The sequence below is a fragment of the Plutella xylostella genome, chromosome 10 (assembly GCF_932276165.1).
Source record: "Plutella xylostella chromosome 10, ilPluXylo3.1, whole genome shotgun sequence".
In the NCBI taxonomy this organism is placed as follows: domain Eukaryota; kingdom Metazoa; phylum Arthropoda; class Insecta; order Lepidoptera; family Plutellidae; genus Plutella; species Plutella xylostella.
Window position 1 is genome coordinate 5,433,747 of NC_063990.1, and position 22,134 is coordinate 5,455,880.

The following is a 22,134-nucleotide window of genomic DNA, read 5'->3' on the forward strand; positions in this document are numbered from 1 at the left end:
GCCTTGTACTAATGTACTCCCTTGCGGGGTAGGCAGAGGTGCATTGCTGCACCCACTTTTCGCCAGAGTGTTATGTTAGTCCCAATGTAATAGGGGGCGGGCCTATTGCCATTTTACGGGCACATCCAAGACCCGAGAACAAATATCTGTGTTTAAACAAATATCTGCCCCAGCCGGGAATCGAACCCGGGACCATCGGCTCAGTAGTCAGGTCACTAACCACTACGCCATTCGGTCGTCATCCATAGATACATTCTCAGAATAATAATACTTAATATGGTAGGCGTGTTGTGCTGCGTGCGACAGGCGTTTCAACAGCTTCGGATATTCCGAATCCTTACTGGATAGGCCGCATATTTTTGATCTCTTATGCTTATGAACGCATAATTCATAACTTCGTGGTCTCATCGCTACCGTGGTTGACTGGTCAACTAAACGTGCCAGTGGCCAGTGCAAGCATAATATTACTTCTAGACGGCAAGTGCCATTGATACGACGTATAACGTAATGATCCTTGCATGAGGCACAAGATCGAGACTCATAGAAGTATAACTATTTTGACGAGACCCAAGTCCGCGTTTTTCCATGAAATGAGCAAGAGAACTGTGTTGTGCAGCAACAACGAAAAATCACCCCAATCCAAGTCCAAGCGCAACAAACATCAGATCTCTAGTCCAAGCGCGAGGCAGTTATTATTCCGAGACAGACAACCTCAATATTTTATTTTCAATATGGTAATCAAGAGATATTTTTTTAATATTCTAGCTAGCAAGTAGCAACATCAGAAAAAAAAACATCAAGTGAGTAATCAGTCAAATTAGTTGCTGTGTTTTTTAACAAATTTTATTAAATTTATGAAATATAATGTAACGTAGCATAGTTTTGTGCATATTTTTAAATCTCCTTCAGAGACTTCAAAGACTGGTAAGTTGGAATTTTCAGTTCAAACCACAGTTACCATTTATGGAACATCAGGGTGTTCGGCCCACGGGCGACCTTATTTCGATAGTTTGTTTGAACTATTTATTCATTGGCTTGGTCCATAGCCTCAGAGCAAATTACAATACTATCCACCTTTTCTTTAACATAACATAGTTAAAATTTAATAAATATACTATACTGGGTATTTAAACTCCGAAATGAGTAATGCAATTATATTATCAATATTTACCAGAGTCAATAATTTATATCAAATATCAAGCTCCTCAAATATCCTGTTTTGTAGTGAGAACTTTGGTGTACATACAAGATACATAGTTATAATTAAAGCTTTCATTATACATATATGGTTCAATATATAGTCATGGTGCAGCATGGAGCAGCACTCCAAAACTTTATTATTTGTCATACACAGTGACCCCCTAACTGTAATCAGGGTGTCCACTATCTGGAAAGTCAGGGAAAGTCAGGGAAAAGTCAGGGAAGCTCTAGGTGGTCAGGGAAAGTCAGGGAAATTGATGGGCCACCTGGAAAGTCAGGGAAAAATGTCGTTTTTCTAGCAAAATGGTTAGTACTTTCCTTTAGTAGTAATACTTCTTTTTTACGTGAAATACATAAGTCATAAAATAAAATCTCGTTTAGTTTTGGAATATTTTTGACTGATCCTTACTATTATACTATAATAATTACTTATACAATTAAGTTTTTTAAATCTACGTGATTTAATAAAATATCATCATAACGACCCATTACGTCCCCACTGCTGGGGCACGGGTCTCCTTCCAGTGAAGGAAGGGTTTAGGCCTAGTCCACCACGCTGGCCAAGTGCGGGTTGGTGGACCCCAACACAAGCAAGCTTGTGCTGAGAGAGTTGTCGGGTAAGTGGGCAACCCAACTGTCAGATGTTTTCAAGCCGCCCGAAGGCCTCTGACTAGGCTTAACGACTGCTGCCGAAGCAGCAACCGGGACCCACGGCTTAACGTGCCGTCCGAAGCACGGAAGCGTCCAGAAATGCACCACTTGAAATTGGTCACCCATCCAATGGCTGACCGTGTCAGTTGTTGCTTAACCTCAGCGATCAGTTACGATCACTGAGGCCCGCTCGACTACGGACGCTTCAATTCAATAAAATATGACAGTTGTAAAAAATATTAGGATTTCTAAAAGATTAGCTAGATCCCAGACTCAGCTCGTATATATACAGGTTAATGCAAAAGAGGGTGACTCATCTCACCATTCAAAACCAATTTGGTTTAAAGACTTTTAGAAGTTTGTGATAAAAACGTCATTTTGTTGGTGCAGACGCGCTGCAGCCGCGCTCATTAACTGACTTGGAAAAAAGGAGGAGGTTCTCAATTTGCTAATTATTTTATACGTCAGCGAGATCGCATACGCTGTCTCCTCGCGGCGTCTATTAATCAATAATCTATTTTTTTACTAATATAGCAGAGCAAAAATTTATTCTATTTTGTACTACATGTTTAATCAAAGTTCATAAAACACAACTAAGTAACAACTTTGTCAGGCAGGAGAGAGCCATACAAAAAAATGGTTCTGTTTCAATTTCTATTTAGATTTCAATTTCTACTTTTATGGTAGGTAATCAGTCAAATTTAGGTCAGACTATTAAACTAGGCAGTATAGCAACTTGGACTAAGGAAGCTGCAAGGCGGATGCGGATGATGATTTTTTTCGGAAATTTTCAATACTCACACAACAAAAGTTGTTTAGAATGACCTCCTAAGGCTCAAGAGGGAACCTCGAGAAATAGGTATTTAGGAAAACGTTTGCTATCGTTTGTGCACTCATGCCACGGGGCTCGGGTGCTATAGAGATAAATGTAGCTCGTGACAAACATGGTACTTGCCTTGATAAAATTTCAGGGGAAATCGTATTACCAAGTAAATATCAACAATTTTTTTATTTTGATGTCAATCGTTTCAGCATAATATATTCTAGAAGGTAGGTTTCGCCTTTAAAAAATACATCGTGTTTGTTTAACAACGGCATGATTCGGCGCAGTTTTGATCACAAAAATTGCGTTGCTTGATGCTTGAGGTGCCTATAAGTTTGAATTTTTAGCAAATTTAGAGAACAGAAATAACTATAAACCTAGTAATTTATTGTATCGTTAATATCCTAAAAAATTAGATTAGATAATATTTCGAAGTAGAACAACGTTAGTGTGTGTTAAGTGCTTTACTTCCCTATTAATATACCATTTTTGCCTCTGTATACATATTTTACGCAGTCAACTTATAATAAGTGTGAAACAAATGAATGTAAAACTTTGAAATCAAGATTTTGTCTTCAAATTACTTAAATTTGGTTTATATGTTGATATTTGGTCAGGGAAATTTTCTGAAACGGTCAGGGAAAGTCAGGGAAAAGTCAGGGAATTTTTTGGAGCATTCCGAGTGGACACCCTGGTAATGAGCATTTTGACAAATAAATCTTAGCCGTACTAGGCCCCTAAGGCCTTAAATAAAAATTTAGTATCCAATATAAAAGAATATTAAATCTCCAATACAAAACTTACAAGTGCAATTAATGTCAAGTTGAATAAAATCTGGTATTCATATACCTATTTGCATTTGTCAATTTAGTTTCTAAGATAAAAGAGTAGACTTACGTGATGTAGTTAATACCAGCGGCCCTTCCTCCATACATTTTATTTGTTGAGTATAGTTACATTTATTATCTGAGGTTTTCATTCATTTATTTACATCAGCAAACTGTTTCTTACAATTATTAGCCGCCCCTAATATATGTATTGCCAGCTTGTACTATGGTGTCAGACAGCAGATTTTTGTACTAAGCTTAGTAACTTTTTTGATAAATTAACATAAGGTGAAATTTTACAACAAAACCTGAGTTGTATAGATATTATCATTCTGAAAACTATGGCTGTTGAGCATAATGGTAGAACAAAAATTTTTCCTCACAGAGTGATGTGTAATGTGTCACCCCTTGTATTTTTCACTTATCATATAATATGTAGGGACATCTCACACACGGCCGTCCGACCCCAAGCTAGGCAGAGCCATCACCATCAGCTGACACTGAAAATTCTACCCTTAGAAAAATGTATAGGTACTTATCAGTGATGCCATGGATCTGATAATATAGACATTCCTATTTAGTGAAATAATAATTCAGTTGTCTTACACAAGTGTAATTCATCATAAATAAACTAACCATACCACAGTAAATAATACTTTTCAAAGCTTACCAGAAAATACTTACCTACATATTGTAGGTAAGTATTTTCTATTAAGGTATAAATATATTTATATTTATCAACGTCCTCATTACGAGATAAAATGATAAGAGGTTCCTTTGTCGGCATCGCGGCGAGGCGCCGGCGCGCGCGCAGCCTGGAGCTATTCGGGAACAGGTCATTAACCTTGCGTATTGCACCCTGTACTATCTATACGGCAACCGTTATTGTCGCTATATGGAAACTGGTACGAGTTGCGCGGGACGCAGGACATACTGTTATGTATTTTTTGTATGTCTTAAGCCGGTTTTGACATAGCTGCACATATAATTCCTAGTTCCAGGCGTTACAACTAACTGCACTTCAGTTACTCGTCTAGGAGTATGTCTGTCTGTCCGCAAATAGAGGCCGAGGGCAAGCTCGACGATCTATAATCACAGTTAGATAAATATGAATGAGACGCAATCTCACAGTTATGCTATCAGTTTCTTCGTCCTTTCTGAATTAAACCTCCCAGCATCTGGTCAGTAACGTCCACTTCCACCACCATATGCATATAATTTAGGCCCACCACGCTACTTGAGTTAATTAGCATAGTGGTATGGCTAGCCACTGCCACGGATTGTGTAAGCAAGGAATGCTGACGGCAACACAGCTTGAATCATCACATTATTGATTATGACGTAATTTTGCGGACGTCCTACAACATTATTTACTTGATAAATACAAGTTTTTATACAAGGCTAAAAGGACAAAATCAAATGTTATCATCTTATCAATCAGTCTTTTCCTCCTAGACTAACACTGAAAATGTTGGACACTGCGATCGCATTGTATTTTAAGCTTCCGAAATCACACGCTTTTCCCGCTACCATGACCGGTATGATGATGGCGCCTATAGTAATACAGGAGTTTGCATTTGACTATATCGCATGGGGTTTGGTTAGGTCAGTTATCAAGATTCAAGACTCTTTTTTCCTTCTGAGTCCGCCAGTCAATAAGAATATTGGTAATTATCAGTCGTTTATTCTGAGAAGAGGTGACGGTGCCGTCATATAGTCGTCTGACTGGGCGGTTATTTCTGCAGAATTAGTCACGGCAGAGTATCCCCGATGCGCGGCCGGATGCTCAGCTCGCACTCGCGATGTTATTTTGGAACAAAACAGCCCACTTTTACAAATGAAATTCGTTTAAAGACACATACAAATGATAGTGTGAAATTTGTGCAGTGCAGTTGATATCAAAATGTAAACAGTCCGGATGTGTGATCAATGTTTATTGGACGCTGTTGGTGAGATAAGCGAGAGTGTAAACAGACAGAGAACCGTGTTTCTAGAGCAACGAAACGAAAGTTGAAATTTTGGTAATTTGCCTTTTACATTTCATAAAGGTCAGTTTTAACGTAATGCACCAAAATCTGTAATACTGCAAGTACACACTGGTAAATTACGTGGCTTGATGATTTCATAACAAACTGTTTGTACACAGAGGTTGATGGATGGGATAAAAAATACACTTTACTTAATCCGTTAAATCGAAAATTAATTGAAGGTAATCGTATTATCGTTCATGTCATTCACATAACGCTTTAGTTAAAGTCCTGAATGTTTCGACCGGTCCCTTGACCCATCACGTAAACGTTCGGCTCTCGACCATCGCGTGCCTAGTTAAGTAAACAATACGCAGGGCTTTGACTTGCAGTTGGGGACTTCTATTGTTCTGTCTGTTACTACCGGCCGGACATAATAATGTTAATTGGCAAGGAAGAAACGCTAACCATTCTATCCCGGCTTTCTTTTCCTATCTCGTTTTGTATTATTTGTGCTTTTACATCTACCACAAATGTATCCAAGCACTGTTGTAAACTATAAATATCCGTTTACGACCTTTACTTTGAGTGCTCATTGCATTCTCCAGTAAAAGATCGAGACTAAATTTAAATAAATGCACGCATCTTTTCCCTAGCTATGTGCTTGCGTAAGTTATTTTATCTCTAGGTTTCTTACAAGCAAGAGTACTCTGATAGAGATTAAAATTCTCAGCTAAGCTTTCGTTGTTGAAGATCTTGATTCATATCTGTAAATGGGAGATGAATTGTTTGTTGCATAAAACATTTATACTTAGTATATTTGGTGCTATATGTATACCTGTAGGATATACTAGTACTTAACTGAAATAATTATTTAACTTATTAATGACCGACAGTGTAATAAATGCGATAATAAATTCGAAAAAAAAAAACCATAGCCATTCTATCAAATGCGATCTGCAAAATAGAAGCAGTAAATACAAGTAGGTATATTCAGTATCGTTGTTATTGGGCCGCGGTCTCGGTTCCACTGCGCTGGCCTCATTTACGGCGGGCGTGGGCGGGCGCCCTTTCTCGCTCCCGCCCACAGGTGAGCGCGCCGCCGCACGTGTCGCGTTCTTTTAGTTTACGACCCACGAGCTGAACTCATTGATAACTGCTTGCTGTTGATGGGAATATTGTCTGCACTCGGTCATAAAGATCTACTGTGTATTATCTGTTTCTGTGAATCAATGTGAATAAGCGTGGGTTCTTCACACGACCTTGACTAGCAAATAAGCTTGCCGGTGTAAAGTAACCGTCCGTTTCCTCTTTACAGATTACGATCTGAAACAAAAGAACTCGATATGTCGGCGACGAGGGGTCTTGTGCTCCTGTGCCTAGTCGGCGTGGCGTGGTGCCAGCGGGCCGAGCAGCTGCTGGCGCAGAACCCCTGCTCGAGTAAAACTACATGTAGCGACTGCATGCGGACGCCGACGTGCGCGTGGTGCTTCCAGCCCAGCTTCAAGGAGCCGCGATGCTTCAACCCGGCCATGGAGGGCGGCACCGGCGGCTGCGACGAGGCCTACATCTTCAATCCCGACAATCAGCGGTCCATCGATCCGATGTACAATAGAGAGCTCAGTCGAGGTTGGTTGGTTGTCATTTGTTTTGTGTTTGTGTCTGTGTGTGTTTATTGGTTCAGAATCTATTATTTCAGTCCAGTTGTCGACATACATGCGTTAAACATTAATACCAAAATAGCGTAGTTATTATTGGTCATATAGATTTTCCCATTTGATTACATCCGTCGGTTTATTTCCTGAAACCGATTGCCTATCGAACTGTGAGTGTAGAAATAAATCACATTAGCTCAATATTTTATGTCGTAGGTTGGGTTACGATATTAGGTGCGGTTAGTTTGGGCGTGATTCATAAATATACATAGGTACATTGTCATAATCAATACGACATTCTGAATCACAACTAAATTCATAAAACACGCTATACACGAGATTACTCCTATAATAGTTCATCTGGCTAACCTATGTTTTGAACAAGGCATTTTTCCAGCTCCCCTAAAGCGCTCTAATATAACTCCAATATATAAGGGTGGGGATAAAAATGACATAAGCAATTATCGGCCTATTTCTGTTTTAACTGTAGTTTCAAAAATATTGGAAAAACTTTTAAATATTAGACTAATAAACTATTTAAATTCCTTTGAAATAATATCTGAGAGTCAATTTGGTTTTAGAAAAAATATCTCCACAGATGACGCAGTATTGTCCTTAACTCAACTTGTTACAGAACAAGTGGACAAAGGAAAAAAATGCCTCACTGTGTTCATAGACCTTCGTAAAGCCTTTGATACCGTATCTATCCCCATCCTCCTGAAGAAACTCGAAATAACTGAAATTCGTGGCCCCCAACTTTCAATTTTCAAAGACTACCTATCAAACAGAGTACAAAGGGTGAAAATAGGTGATTGTTATAGTGAGGACATTGGTGTGTCATACGGCGTACCACAAGGAAGTGTCTTAGGACCAACCTTATTTCTGATCTATATCAACGATCTTTGCAATATGAATATTGCCAGTGCCAAAATTTTCTCGTATGCTGATGACACAGCGATTGTCTTCTCTGGAGAGACTTGGGGGGAAGCTAAGGAATCAGCTGAAAGAGGTATGAGACAGGTCTCTCTTTGGTTAGAATTAAACCTTCTAAGTCTCAATACAGAGAAAACTAATTTCATATGCTTTAGCATTTATGATAAGTACCAACCACCTGCAAATTATAAAATTAAAATACATAACTGTCATGAACAGAGCACTGACTGTGGCTGTCCTATAATCTCCAAAGTAAATAAAACCAAATATCTTGGTGTGATGATAGACCAGCGCCTTTCTTGGTATCCACAAATTGAGTACATTAGCAGTAGAATAAGGAAATTTATATGGATGTTTAGGAACTTAAGACATGTTGCGTCAAAGGAAATATTGAATAGTATTTACGTAGCTCTGGTACAATCCGTAATTTCCTACTGTATCCCTATATGGGGTGGAACTTTTAAAACACGTTTCCTAGAAGTGGAAAGGGCTCAGCGATCGTTATTAAAAGTTATGATGTTTAAAAAAAGACGCTATTCCACTGAAAAACTATACGAGGAGTGCGGTCTCCAGTCTGTCAGAAAACTTTTCATAACACACACCATTTTAAAATATCATAAAATAGTAAAACCTAATGCAACCCTCAAACTAAAAAGACGGAAACATAAAATTGCCATCGTCCCAAGTACTAAAACTAAATTTGCCAGTATACAATTCCAAACACGTTCTGCCCAACTATATAATAGGTTCAACAAACAGCTGGACATCGCGGACAAAACATACAAAGAATGCAAAATTTCTGTAAGCGAGTGGCTAGCTAAACTTAATTATACGGAAACAGAGGAACTTTTATCGGAATTGTCGTAATATTACACTTACAGTGACAATTAAGCACACTCAACTGATACACAATTACACACCTTCACACACACACACTCACACACACACACGCACAAACACACACACACACGCGCACACTCCACGCAGGTACTTTTATATTTATAATTAATCAATTACGTACACATTCTGAATTGTTATTTTTAATTTTTATTTTTATTTTTTAATCTATTGCATGCAAAACCAAAAATTGTTAATCAGTAATAAACGCTTAAGTTTAAACTAGATGATATACAGGAAGAGCGGAGTCTCCTGGCACAGGCGTTTCCAACGCCTAAAAGGAGGCTTCAAATTACTAGTTATTAAGAAATCTTTGTTAAGACAATAAACAATTTTTGTATTTGTATTTTTGTATTTGTATTTTGAATCACAGTTAACATTGTCTAGTGTTTTTTTTCAAACCTAAGCCAAAGTTTATCCTGGAAGTGTTTTCTATGCATATTACTAAAGAGACACTGCTGTCGGTCGCAGTCAGAACATCATCTCCTCATACTGTATAACATAAAAAAAACAATCAGCTGATTGAGTGTAATAAATGCGATTATATGTTATGTTCTAACAGTTTTTTTATGCTCGCTTCATTTGGTTTTAGGCCTTCAGATTTTCCCAAGTGATAATATTTGTTTTCAAACTATTACTGCTTTTCCAGCGCACGGCCGCGGCATGAGCGCGTCATCATACGAGGAGTCTCAGAGCAGCATGAGCGGCAGCTTCGGGGCCGGGGGCGCGGCGGGGGCTGCGGGGGCCGCGGGGGGACTCGTGCAGGTCAAGCCGCAGAGGGTCAAGCTGCAACTGCGCATGAGTAAGTCATGTGTTTCCGTCATTAATGCGTCATTTACAGCACTCGTTTGATTTATAAGGATCGAAAAAAAGCGGAGATATTCTTGAGCTGTCTTTATCCTGATGTGTGTTAAGGCAAGTTAAAGAAAAAAGAATAGTAGATGACTATGAATTGAATTTGAGAGCGTATATGTTACGCTCGTTTAGGCAATTAAAGATTTGTTTGCATATCAATTGTGAGTCAATGCTACTCTCCCAACTCCGAATATAGATTTCAATTAATTCTCGTTCATAATAAACCACAGCTATACGAGTATACCGTTACTAAAGCAACACAAACATTAACAGCCCATTCACTCCACAGACCAGATGCAGAAACTAGACGTCGCCTATTCCCAAGCCCAAGACTACCCGGTGGACCTGTACTACTTGATGGACCTGAGTCGCTCCATGAAGAACGACAAGGAGAAGCTGAGTACATTGGGCAGTCTGCTGTCCAGTACCATGAGGAATATCACGTCAAATTTCCGCCTTGGGTTCGGCTCCTTCGTAGACAAGCTTGTGATGCCCTACGTGTCTACTGTGCCTAAGAAGTGAGTCGGTTGTGTTGATGACCTTTAATTCGTCTAACCTTTAATCTAAATCCCATGACCTGTAATTCGGTATGATTAGTCCAAATCCCATGTTATTCCACCTTTAGGACAATGATGAGTATTGCTATTTGAATGGTTATATAAAACTACAAGGTCTACAAGTACATAACACTTCATGATCCAATTTAGTGCGAAATCATATATAACGCTATAAATAACCAATTGATATTGATGCAAATTAAGTAGTAGTTTACCATTATTAAGCACTAAAAGTTTATACTTAAAGCATTCCCTTGTCCTCACACTGAACACAAAATGACCCGTAACAAGACGTTTCTAGACAAAATATAAAAATATTTATTTTATTTCAGTTTGATATCTCCTTGTGATGGCTGCGCGGCCCCCTACGGGTTCAAGAACCAGATGGCCCTCAGCATGGACACTGAAACCTTTGACGTAAGTACCTATATTTCACCCAAATGTTGTATGGAAGAGATAGCTATAAGCGATACGACCAGTCTTTGTACTCTAATTAAGTTATCTAACATTAGTTTGTACATTTATTATCTTGATTATTTCTGCATGGTTACTTTATTACACTGTAATAGTTTCTATGGTATTCTAGTGAATTTCATGATTATGTTTATACACGAGTATGACACAACAGGATATACAAATAGATATAACAATAGCTGCAATACATGATTAATTTGATTTTCTAGGCATCTAGTGAATGGTCTACACATTACCTATCGCAATAAAACAATTCAATGACGATTGGTCATGGTCATTGGTCATTGAGCCAAACTCAATTATGTAGATATTTTTTCTTAACAGAACATCCCTTACTCCTTTAATATAAAACTAACACTAAATATAGTTCTAGTTTAAACCCGGGCTACTGATTTATATGAAATCTCTGACTGTAACCGGTTCTAAACCAGAACTATCGTTAGTCTACATTTTATACTAAGGGGCTTAAAGACAAAACCAAGCTCACGGTAACAGCAAGAACAGTATAAATCCATCATAACCATTGTTTGAACATACTTATCTCCATAGGACGCGGTAGCGCGCGCCGACGTATCCGGCAACCTGGACGCGCCGGAGGGCGGGTTCGACGCCATCATGCAGGCCATCGTGTGCAAGCAGCAGATCGGCTGGCGCGACCAGGTGCGCCGTCTGCTCGTGTTCTCCACGGACGCCGGGTTCCACTACGCCGGGGATGGGAAGGTGAGCTGAATCTTAAGTTAAAAAAGTTTTTTTGTGTTCTACTGGTTCTGTAATAGCTAATATCACGTCTACTTATTCAACAGGCCTGTAGATAACTATAGGTAGGTAATTTATTTTCTTATTACAAATCGATAGTCGTTGGACATTTCCCTCTAGCTGCAACAATTATGGTACTTTGCTCTTGAATTGCAAGCCTAATCTATCTCTTACACTGTCTTCTGCGGCGTATTTTTGCGATAATTTAATTTATTGAACACCTGTAAAACTTATGGATGCATTGAAATATTGAGTATGTCGATGTCGGCGACGCATAATTCTAATTCATTTTAAAGCAATAATGCGGCTCATTCAGACTCCCTAACTCCACTATCTGCAATATTTACACCTCGTATTGTATACAGCTCGGTGGCATCGTGCAACCCAACGACGGCGAGTGCCACATGGAGGACGACAGCTACACGCACTCCACGCTGCAGGACTACCCCAGCATCTCGCAGATCAACCTCAAGGTACACAATATTTACTGGCTGCATGTCGACAACAGCAGAGAGCGAGGGAGCGGAGCGGTGTGCGACGCTCGATTCGACCAATGAAATTACATGAGCGGGGTTTTTATGCAATTTCATTTGAGTATTTTTACTCTGCACAGCACTCTGATCATGTGCGAATTTAATCATTGATAGTGACTCCTCTAGAGACAATAATATTAGTTTATTTATTTCTATGAGATAAATCTATCACAAGTTAGAGGTCACTATCATGAAATGTCCCGATAACATACATTTTTCCTCTCAATGTATGGACAATAAACTGCATGCATTTACTGCGTCCAATCACAACGAATGTCGACAAATCAATGTTGACTGCCGCGCTTAGTTTTACGCACCTTTACCTCTAATTTAATTTATATTTACATGCTATAATAACTCTGGCAGGCCCGCGAGCACTCGATCAACGTGATATTCGCGGTGACGAAGGAGCAGATCTCCGTGTACGAGGAGCTGAGCAAGCACATCGAGGGCTCCAGCTCCGGCGTGCTCAGCGAGGACTCCAGCAACGTCGTCGACCTGGTCCGGGACCAGTACAACGTGAGTATTGTTACTTTTATTGTAGAGCTTAAAGTGAATTTTCCATCGAACGTCTCTTTTCCATTGGGAGAGATACGAGAGACACGGGTCACGGTTGTTGCGAGCCAGCATCGCAGCATCGCGGCCATTTGTACAAGAATTAATCGGCGGCAAAGCAAAAGGGTTTATTGAGTTGGGTTGGATGAAGAAGTTATATAGCATATATTATTATATCCAGTACAGAATGATTATCGTCTGATAATGATGCAAAGCTTACAATGAGATGATGAAATATCAAGAAAGACAAACGACTTTTATGAACAACAATAAAATCAATGTTATAAATCGCTTTAAAATAAAATTATTATGATAAACTTCTAATGTGAAATTCTGATGTCCATAATTTTGTTTGCAGAAAATCTCGTCTTCCGTGGAAATGAAGGACAACTCGTCGAACGCCGTGCAGATCGTGTACTACTCGTCGTGCCTCGGCGACAAGAACAACGTCATACAGACCAACAAGTGCGACGGACTCAAGGTTACTTCATTATCCTTAATTTGTTTCAATTTATACTTAAAATCATTAACATTGACCTAAGAGGAAAAAGTATTACTTACACGTATGGGTCATGGATTTCGGCCGAGACCAAAAAACTATATAAATTCCTTTAAAAGTGGCATAATTGATTAATTTGTTACCCTAAACCCAACGATGACGCTATGCATGACCGAACCTATCTCTTACATTTAAAACAATTCTACTAGATCTATCACGCTGTTTTGTTTAAAATTCTCGGTAAAGACGGTCGAACCAACCCATTTTCTAATTTACAAAATCTTGCAGAACATTTACAATCCGCCTAATATACAATTTAACCAAATCCTCCTCCCCCCTATCACAGGTAGGCGACGTGGTCCAGTTCACGGCGGAGATCACGCTGAAGGAGTGCCCGGCGGACCCGCGCGAGTGGCGGCAGCAGTTCCAGATCCACCCCGTCGGCATCTCCGAGAGCCTGCTCGTCGAGCTCGACATGCTGTGCGACTGTCCGTGTGAACATAAGGGGCACCATGTGAGTATTGGTATTATGTATTTTCCGAGAGCCAGGGGTGTATATTGTATATGGGCCACTCCTGTGAAATAGCCGAGCATAGCTCCAGTGTAAATGTCTGTAGAAAGCCAGACAGCTATTATCGAACAGCTGAGACAAAAAGCTTTTTGTATTAGCGAGGGATTTATATTGAGTCTCTTATGTGAAACCTTTGTAGCATAGCTCAAGTGTAAATGGCAGTAGCAAGCCCGGATAATTCTATAGCTAAGCTACGAGAAGCTTTAGGAAGTTACTCGCAAAATACGGTACAAATTTATTGTTAGTGGGACTGAAATCGGATGCTGTGTCCATCGGACATCTTATTGCATGAAGGCCTGGGACATTCTAATTGGTCTCAAACAACAAAAACTGCAAACAAACCTCAACATTATTCATTACCGAAGCGATAACTCTCTAAGCAATAACTTACCTTACTCCCAACCCCGCAGGCGTACGACGACAGCCCATCAGTGTGCAACGGCTTCGGCATATCCGCGTGCGGCGTGTGCCTGTGCGACCCGGGCCGCTTCGGCAAGGCGTGCGAGTGTTCGGCGCAGGGCGGCGGCGCCTCGGCCGAGCAGGAGCGAGGCTGTCGACCGCTAAACTCTACTACTGGACCGCTGTGCTCTAATAGAGGAACGTGTTTTTGTGGACAGTGCGAGTGCAATAAGATGGATGACCCTAGTATGGTGAGTTAGGTGGTATTACTGCTATGTTTAAGAAGAGGTTTTTTAAGCAGTAGCTAGCCATTTTACAATCCTCCCTTCAGACATTGGTAGCCTGTGGATTTGTCGTGCGAGGCGCTTAATGCAGTCGGTTATAGCAACTGAATAGTTTGCTTTTCTACCTAAGTTTTCGAGACCAGTGATTCTTCAGTGACCCTTTTCTACACCAAAGAATTTCGTCAGCAAAAAGATAGGTCTCGGGTTTAAATCAGTTGGTTATCCCTACCATAAACTAGCACAAAGACACATCCAACCATGGATCTTTGAGTGGATAGACAGTTAAATAAATTTTATCAATTCGCAGGTGATCTCAGGCCCGTACTGCGAGTGCGACAACTTCACGTGCGACATGAACAAGGGCCTGATGTGCTCGGGGCCGGACCACGGGCTGTGCGCGTGCGGCAAGTGCGAGTGCACGGACGAGTACTCGGGGCCCGCGTGCCAGTGCCTCAAGAGCCAGGAGCCGTGCCGGTCGCCAGGTGGGTTCCTTAGATAAAAAAGTAGCTGATAGACGTACAAGTGAGCACTTGTGGGTATTTTTTTTGCTCGTGTGGCACCTTAAGTAGTACTTCACTAGCAAAAAAGATCGTCGAGCCATCGACTTTAGAGTGTCGGTGACTAATACTGGACTTTGGCTGACGAGTTTTTTGATCCAATCTGTTTTTATACCAAAGTTAACCTGTTCAGCCGCGTGAAAGATGGTTGAAATTATTAGCTATTTAGATTAGTTTGTATTTTTTAAATGAACTGTCACTGATCAAGAGAACCATTTTATTTAAAAAAAAAAAAAAAAAAAATATTTAAAAGGTCCTATAAATAATATGAATGACTTTTATTTACAGAAAACGGCAAGATTTGCAACGGAAACGGCAAGTGCGTATGCGGTAAATGTGTGTGCAACGTCAACGATGACCAGAAGTACTCCGGAACCTTCTGTGAGAAGTGCCCGGTAAGTTTATTATGGAAACTGTATATTTGTTATTACATTTTCTGTCGCTGAGATTTTTTTCGGTTGCAAATAATTATAGTAATATTAAATAAATAATAGGGCCTGTTTTGCCTTTACCGTATTTCCGGTCACTTTACGTAAAGTTACACTTCCGTTTGTTTATTTTCGATTATGCTAGCCTTTGGCCATGGAAGTAATAATACAACAGGAATGCGCACTGCACCAAAAAAACGAGCCGACAGAGATAGTCAGCACGGAGCCCTCCATCTCTTTCTATTTTTGGTGACCATAATTTTAGGTAATTCATGAGACATCACTTCTAATCTATCATGTCGCGAATAGGTGTCGATGGTCACAAAGTCACCTATTATTCGAATACTAAATTCGATTGCAATGCACGTACGAATGTATTTTGGTGATATGACAATTGAGTAAACAAATGGGGTGAAGGTAAAATTTGTATAGATTGTCAAAACAGGTTAACATTAAAAGCAACTATGTAGTTACCTAAAACGTGTTTACTCTGTGGGTGTTCCGTTTACATAGTCTAGTAAAGTGTAGTTGATGAAAATCATAAGATTTCAAAAAAAATATCTCAACCTAATTGCTTCCGCCGGTTTTAAGCTTGATAAATTATTATCTTATAATACTCATATCTATCACCAAAAAAATCAACAGCTCATAACTCTTTACCAGCCTTATAAGATAACAGTCACAATAATACCTAATGATACTTAGGTATAAAATAAAACAAAAAGTTGAATGAAACAGGTCCTAATTAATGGAAAGTGATTCAAAAGTATGAATGAATGGTCACCCTAACCATAACGTCTCTCACAACAGTATAAACGTCATCCGTCATCTTGACAACTTCGGTCTTGTCGTAAAGTATTTAGAAAAACTACCAATATTTTTTATGAAATTATTATTCATACAAATACCAAATATTTAATTAAAATTACATGTTTATAATGATTTATTATATTATTTGTTTTTGAAAATGATATGAAATACAGTAGTCTATGAGTTAATTTAATATTTTTTTTGCATAGCTCTCTTCGTACAAAATCTACTAAAGTTTACACAACTAAATCCTGGCAATTGTTAGAAAGAGAGGAAGGGCTCTGTGGTAACCCTCTCTATCGGCTCGCGGCCTTTTTCACTTCAAATATAAGTCTTAAGGTGAATACGTTAGGTCTTTTTTTGTTTGCATCATTTTGGTGAGTGCGCATTCCTGTTGTATTATTACTTCCATGCCTTTGGCACTGTTTTATCTTTTCATTTTTTTAAGTCCCCTACACAATTAAAATGTACAATTTAAAAGTATCTAAACGACTACTTCCGCTTTCCTTATTTTCCGGATTGGTTCTGTTCGTTGCACTGCTTGACCTACGGGTTACTTCCGTTCTGATTTCCTGCACTGTTTTACCCTAAGGTCATTTCCGGTGCCAAATAGTATATGTATAGGGCCTGTTTTACCTTTACCGGATATCCGGTCACTAAAAGGATACTTCCATTTCTTTGTTTTCCGAATTTGTTCTGTTGGCACTGTTTTATCATTTAAGATGATTTCCGGTTCCCTCCAATACAAGTATGTAAACGACTACTTCCGCTTTCCTTCATTTTCCGGATTGGTTCTGTTTATTGCACTGCTTTACCTACGGGTCACGTCCGTATCGTTACATTTCCGGTTTACTACATTCAAATGTTATTTAGTTCAGCTATTCGACACTAGATGTCGCTGCTAAATAAATATCGCTATTAGTGATGTAACGAATATTCGCATTCGCATTCGCGAATATTCGCACTTTTTTGGATATTCGCATTCGCATTCGCAAAACTTTGTGCGAATGTTTTGCGAATATCAGTACTTAAAAAAACTATTTGAAAATAATTAACAAATCAAAATCCATTCGTCTATAACGTTTTTTTTTACAAGTTACCCTCCTAATCTCATTACGTAATAAGTCAGTTATTGTAAAGGAATTAAGAGTCACGAGCAATGAAAAAGTTCAACTAACAAAATGTCGACACCAAATGATGGGGACTTTTATAAACATTTAATTTTTAATTTGATCACATTATTTACTTCAATATTGCAGACGGCGTCATTAAGGCGTTATTTTCTGTTTATGAGTAATTTGTATAGCACCAAATTACGTCACTGGTTCACTGGTGAAGCGGCCGTAGTCGAGCAGGCTTCAGTTATCGTAATCTGATCACTGAGGTCATTAAGCCTAGTCGGAGGCCTTCGGGCAGCGTGAAAACATCTGACAGTCGTGTTGCCCACCAACTCCGACTACTCTCTCAGCACAAGCTTGCTTGTGTTGGGGTCCACAGCCCGTACTAGGCCAGCGTGGTGGACTAGGCCTAAAACCCTTCCTTCGTTGGAAGCAGACCCGTGCCCCAGCAGTGGGGACGTGTTGGGTCGTGATGATGAGGTCTCTGGAACTTTTTCATTGCTCGCGACGCGAGTATAGTAGGTATTACTTTTATTTCATATAAATAATAATGCCTATCTGGTAAACTAATCATGTTTAGTTTCAAGTGCTCGCACTTCCGCTTGGAGCTTGAAAATATACAGGATTAGTACGCAGTGGTAACTACTGCAGTATATTTTCAAGTAACAATGTTGGCCCAACTAAGTTGAAAATATACGTATACCTATATTTTCAAGTAAAATATATATTGTTTATTTTGAATCTACTGCTATCACACGATGGGTGCGTTTTGGCCTTGTATAGTTTCAAAAGACCCCACCAAACCATACAAATGGCGCCAAATTGGAACACAACTTGAATATTCGCATTCGCATTCGCATTCGCGAATGTCGATATCAGGTATTCGCATTCGCATTCGCGAATGTCCAAAAACACACATTCGTTACATCACTAATCGCTATGGCATGAAAATTTAATGTGATGATTGGTTTTGAACAGGCTTGCACCGGCAAATGCAAGGAGTACAAGGACTGCGTGCTGTGCGAGGTTCACAAGCGCGGGCCGATGTTCGACATGGAGGCGCCGCCGGGGCTCGAGTGCGGAAACTGCTCGTTGAATCCCGTCATTGAAGAGGGGAAGATTGAAGGTGATTTTCATTTGATTATGTGTTGACGATTGCAGATGTCGCCACTAGCGATTGTAGGAATTTTCATTTTCGTGTTTCATAGCTTTTTTAATTATTTTTTTTATGAATGGCATCTTACAAGTAAAACCGTTTAGCCAACAATCAATTTAAAGACCAAGAATTAAAAGTCCGTACTTTCCCGCTGCCTTGTACCTATTTAAAATATTATTTCGTATGGCTAAACAAATATTAATGGTCACAATTACAATTGTCACCAGCGAACGAGACGCGCGGCGAGTACCTGTGCAGTTTCTACGACGACGAGGACTGTCTGTACGTGTACGTGTACTCCTACTCGTACACGCAACACCTGAATGTGCGAGCGCAGAAGGACCGGGACTGCCCGCCTAAGGTACGCATTTTTTTACCTATTGTACGAAACGCACATATAGATTTATACCTACATAGCTAGCTATAGTAAACAGATGTATAGCATATATGTTAGTATCTGTAAGTAGCTATAGATTAAGTTCAGTTACCTCATTACCGCGGTCGCATTAACTTCTCATGTACTTAGCCTAGCCAAATTAAATAATTATTTGAATACAGTCCACTTAAAACGAATTTATATGTGAGTTTAATTTACCAGCCCCTCACACCTATGGGTATTAGTTTTACTTGGGTTTAGAGAACGAAATATTTTGTTTAATAGGTGACTTGAGAATGCTTAGGTGTGATTCTTTGAAATCCGTTGGCTCATTAAAAAGTAATAAGCACATTCTTTTTCTTCTTTAAACGCCTCGAATATTTTGTTCATCATTACCAATGAAAGGTGAAAATTTACGAAAAAAAAGATGTTTTACTACAAAAACCCTTAGCATTTAGCTAAGGGTATTACTACAAAAAACTTGATAGTATTTAACAGATGTTTAGCACTTCAACACTTGTTAAACAATGTGTAAAGTTTTTTGTGATAATACAGAAAGTGTTTCTTAATACCATCATATTAATAAACCAAAATGTTCCTTAGGTGTTCATCCTGGGCATCGTGCTGGGCGTGATCGCGGCGATCGTGCTGGTGGGGCTGGCGCTGCTGATGCTGTGGAAGATGGTGACCACCATCCACGACCGCCGCGAGTTCGCGCGCTTCGAGAAGGAACGCATGATGGCCAAGTGGGACACGGTGAGTTGGGCCCTCCTTTATTAATAATAATTTAATTAATTTATTCAAGTAACAAGTGAGTCACTTACAGCGATTGTTAGAAGACACGTTAAGTTAGTAACATTAGAATGTAACATTATTGTAGAGGGTATGAAAAAAAGTATAGTATGTCTAAAAAGTTCATGCAGTTTTTTTTTAAAAAAAACGTACTCGTATCGTACCATTTAATAGTACATAGTATATAGTGTATAACGTACATAGTATATAACGGTAGAGCAATAGTTTCTCAGCATGATAAGGTGTGTTATTCCATGTTTCAGGGAATGTTAATCAACTAACTGACTGTATAAGAAGTTGCCTATAATTGCTCTCAGGGATTAAGGCTGCCAATTATTTATTCCTCACAGTATTATAATGTTGGAAGTTATTTTAATGATCCTTATATAAAAGTTTTACTTTTCCCCATATGTATTCATGGAGATTTAAAATAGAACCATGACTTAAACGAATTATTTTGTTGCGCAGGGTGAAAATCCGATCTACAAGCAGGCGACGTCCACATTCAAGAACCCGACGTACGCTGGCAAGTAAACTAGTAAAGTAATAGACAAATGTAGTGATAACTGACTTGAAATCTCACAGCTAATTTGACAGAAATTACTCGAAATCTCGCCTACGACATTTTTGTTATCAGTATTTTAAAATTTCGAAATTTGTAGAATTTTTATACGTATAAGTAACGAAGTAATACGTCTTCGTACGAAAAGTATTTGCCTTTTAACGTGCCTTCGAAGGTGACTTAGAAAATCAGATAGTCTACAGAGAAAAGCCGCCTGCCACCATCTCTTAATAACTGAAAACTGATTCAAGAAAGCTGTCGAATTCGTACAAGTTTCTGCGTACAAATAACATAAGTATTTACAATAATGGTGGTACGGTGGCAAGTATAATTTATAGATAAGTTAGACTTTCAATGTTGGTGTTTGTGTACTTATGTGTGAGTGTGTGTTGTGGATGTGTACTTATTGTAGTTTATGGAGGACATCAACCGTTACTAAACGAATGTAATACAAATTATTAATTATGATTATGTTTTGGATGCTTCAGTAAATAATCATTAGTATTGTGTGCCTACGTTATATGAAATGAAATAAATAACTTTTATAATATATTATATCGGAAATAATTTGTGAACGACGAAACGAGTTGCGGTAAAGAAAATTTTATAATGTAACTATCATATTAAGCCGAAATTATGTTTATTTACTGACGAGAATATAATTACAAATTGATATATAAATATCACTATTATCAAAATAATGTGTAACCGTGAAAATATAATTAGGTACTAATGCCTAGCAATGTTGTAAGAGGCTCTCACTGCCAAAACTCTATAGGTATATTGATATTAATTGTATTCGAGTTCCGACAACAGCTTCGACATAGTGCCTTAAAACAGTAATAAATTGTGCCATTACTAATATATAAATATACTAAAAGTGGTTGTTTATTTATTTTAAGAAATTTAATAATTCTTAATGACTAAGATTTTAGATTTTATATTTTATTAATTTTTAAGTGTACGTTTTCTAATCATCTTATTTTATTTTCTCTTTCGAAATATTTTATCTTTTGTAAATGCATTTAGTTACTGTGCAGGCAATTTTTATACTACGTTCTTCAGATACAGGTCTTTCTCATTTTTAGTAACTTTGTTTGTACATATAATTATAATTAAGTATTGCGATAAAATAGCACATGTGGCCTGTAATCGTAGCTAATAAAATAAAATTAACCCTAAACAGTTGTTTCACTTAAGCGACCCTTATTTTGCCGCTTTTGCTGAAAATCTGCCGGTTTGCAAGAATAAATTTGCAGCACTTAACACACTTCACGCTTGGTATATCCCGACGCTGCAGTCAATAGCCGTGATCAGCACATTAGCAAAGGATTCCATGATATTCATAAAAATTATAACTACGGCTTGAAAAACACTCCATGCTACGTGCTACAGCGTGTATCTTGCACCTCGCACAAATCTGTCATGAATACATCGGGGTCTATACTCGGGTCTATAGCTCTATAGCCGTCGCCCGCGGGTCGGCCCGCCCGCTAGTGTGTTCGTTCATCCGCGCAGTCAAAAGAAGGAGGTCAAGCGGAGTTCACTCTATACTCTATGCATCACTACGGCCCGTCTATTCCGAGTAATGAAGCGGCTCTACAGTAACAGTGAGTACAAACGACGTCGTAGAGTGGAGCGGTAGCTACGTACTTTGTTGCATGCTGATCCGTAGCAGGGTATACCGACGATGCGATGTTGTTTTTTTTATTTATATAGGCCTGAACAAGCGGCGATTTATAATTATATATCTGTAAAATAGCTAATTCAAAAATGTTGTAAAGTTAAATAGTTTCTAAGAAATAATAAATTTCCTTGTAGCTCAGCATTGCTTCGATAACGTATCGTTGTCCTGAATAGCGCTTCAAGTAGGCTATTTTAAATATTTGGTCGCTTTTG

At 38.9% G+C, this 22,134-nt stretch overlaps 1 protein-coding gene across 2 annotated transcripts; it reads left to right on the forward strand.

Moving 5' to 3' along the window:
* The first annotated feature begins 790 nt into the window (after positions 1–790).
* On the forward strand, positions 791–21,418 carry LOC105394193 (integrin beta-PS). 2 transcript variants are annotated; one of them, XM_038118181.2, is made up of 17 exons: positions 791–924; positions 6,787–7,097; positions 9,603–9,755; positions 10,098–10,326; positions 10,698–10,782; positions 11,389–11,559; positions 11,961–12,068; positions 12,495–12,647; positions 13,042–13,164; positions 13,529–13,696; positions 14,164–14,403; positions 14,744–14,918; positions 15,282–15,388; positions 18,328–18,475; positions 18,733–18,866; positions 19,485–19,637; positions 20,142–21,418. In XM_038118181.2, exons 2-17 carry the CDS (start codon positions 6,815–6,817, stop codon positions 20,205–20,207), a joined length of 2,496 nt encoding a protein of 831 aa, XP_037974109.2. In that variant the 5' UTR covers positions 791–924; positions 6,787–6,814; the 3' UTR covers positions 20,208–21,418. The 2 variants fall into 2 exon arrangements, with proteins under 2 accessions (XP_037974109.2, XP_037974111.2); XM_038118183.2 differs by lacking the exon at positions 791–924 and adding an exon at positions 5,246–5,522.
* The last annotated feature ends 716 nt before the right edge of the window (positions 21,419–22,134 follow it).

Bases quoted from the DNA above. Each gene is read 5' to 3' on its own strand.
- LOC105394193 (XM_038118181.2), top strand. From the start codon at position 6,815: ATGTCGGCGACGAGGGGTCTTGTGCTCCTGTGCCTAGTCGGCGTGGCG. The intron at 9,756-10,097 runs GTAAGTCATGTG...TTCACTCCACAG, and splicing joins CAAGCTGCAACTGCGCATGA to ACCAGATGCAGAAACTAGAC. The intron at 14,919-15,281 runs GTGGGTTCCTTA...TTTTATTTACAG, and splicing joins GGAGCCGTGCCGGTCGCCAG to AAAACGGCAAGATTTGCAAC.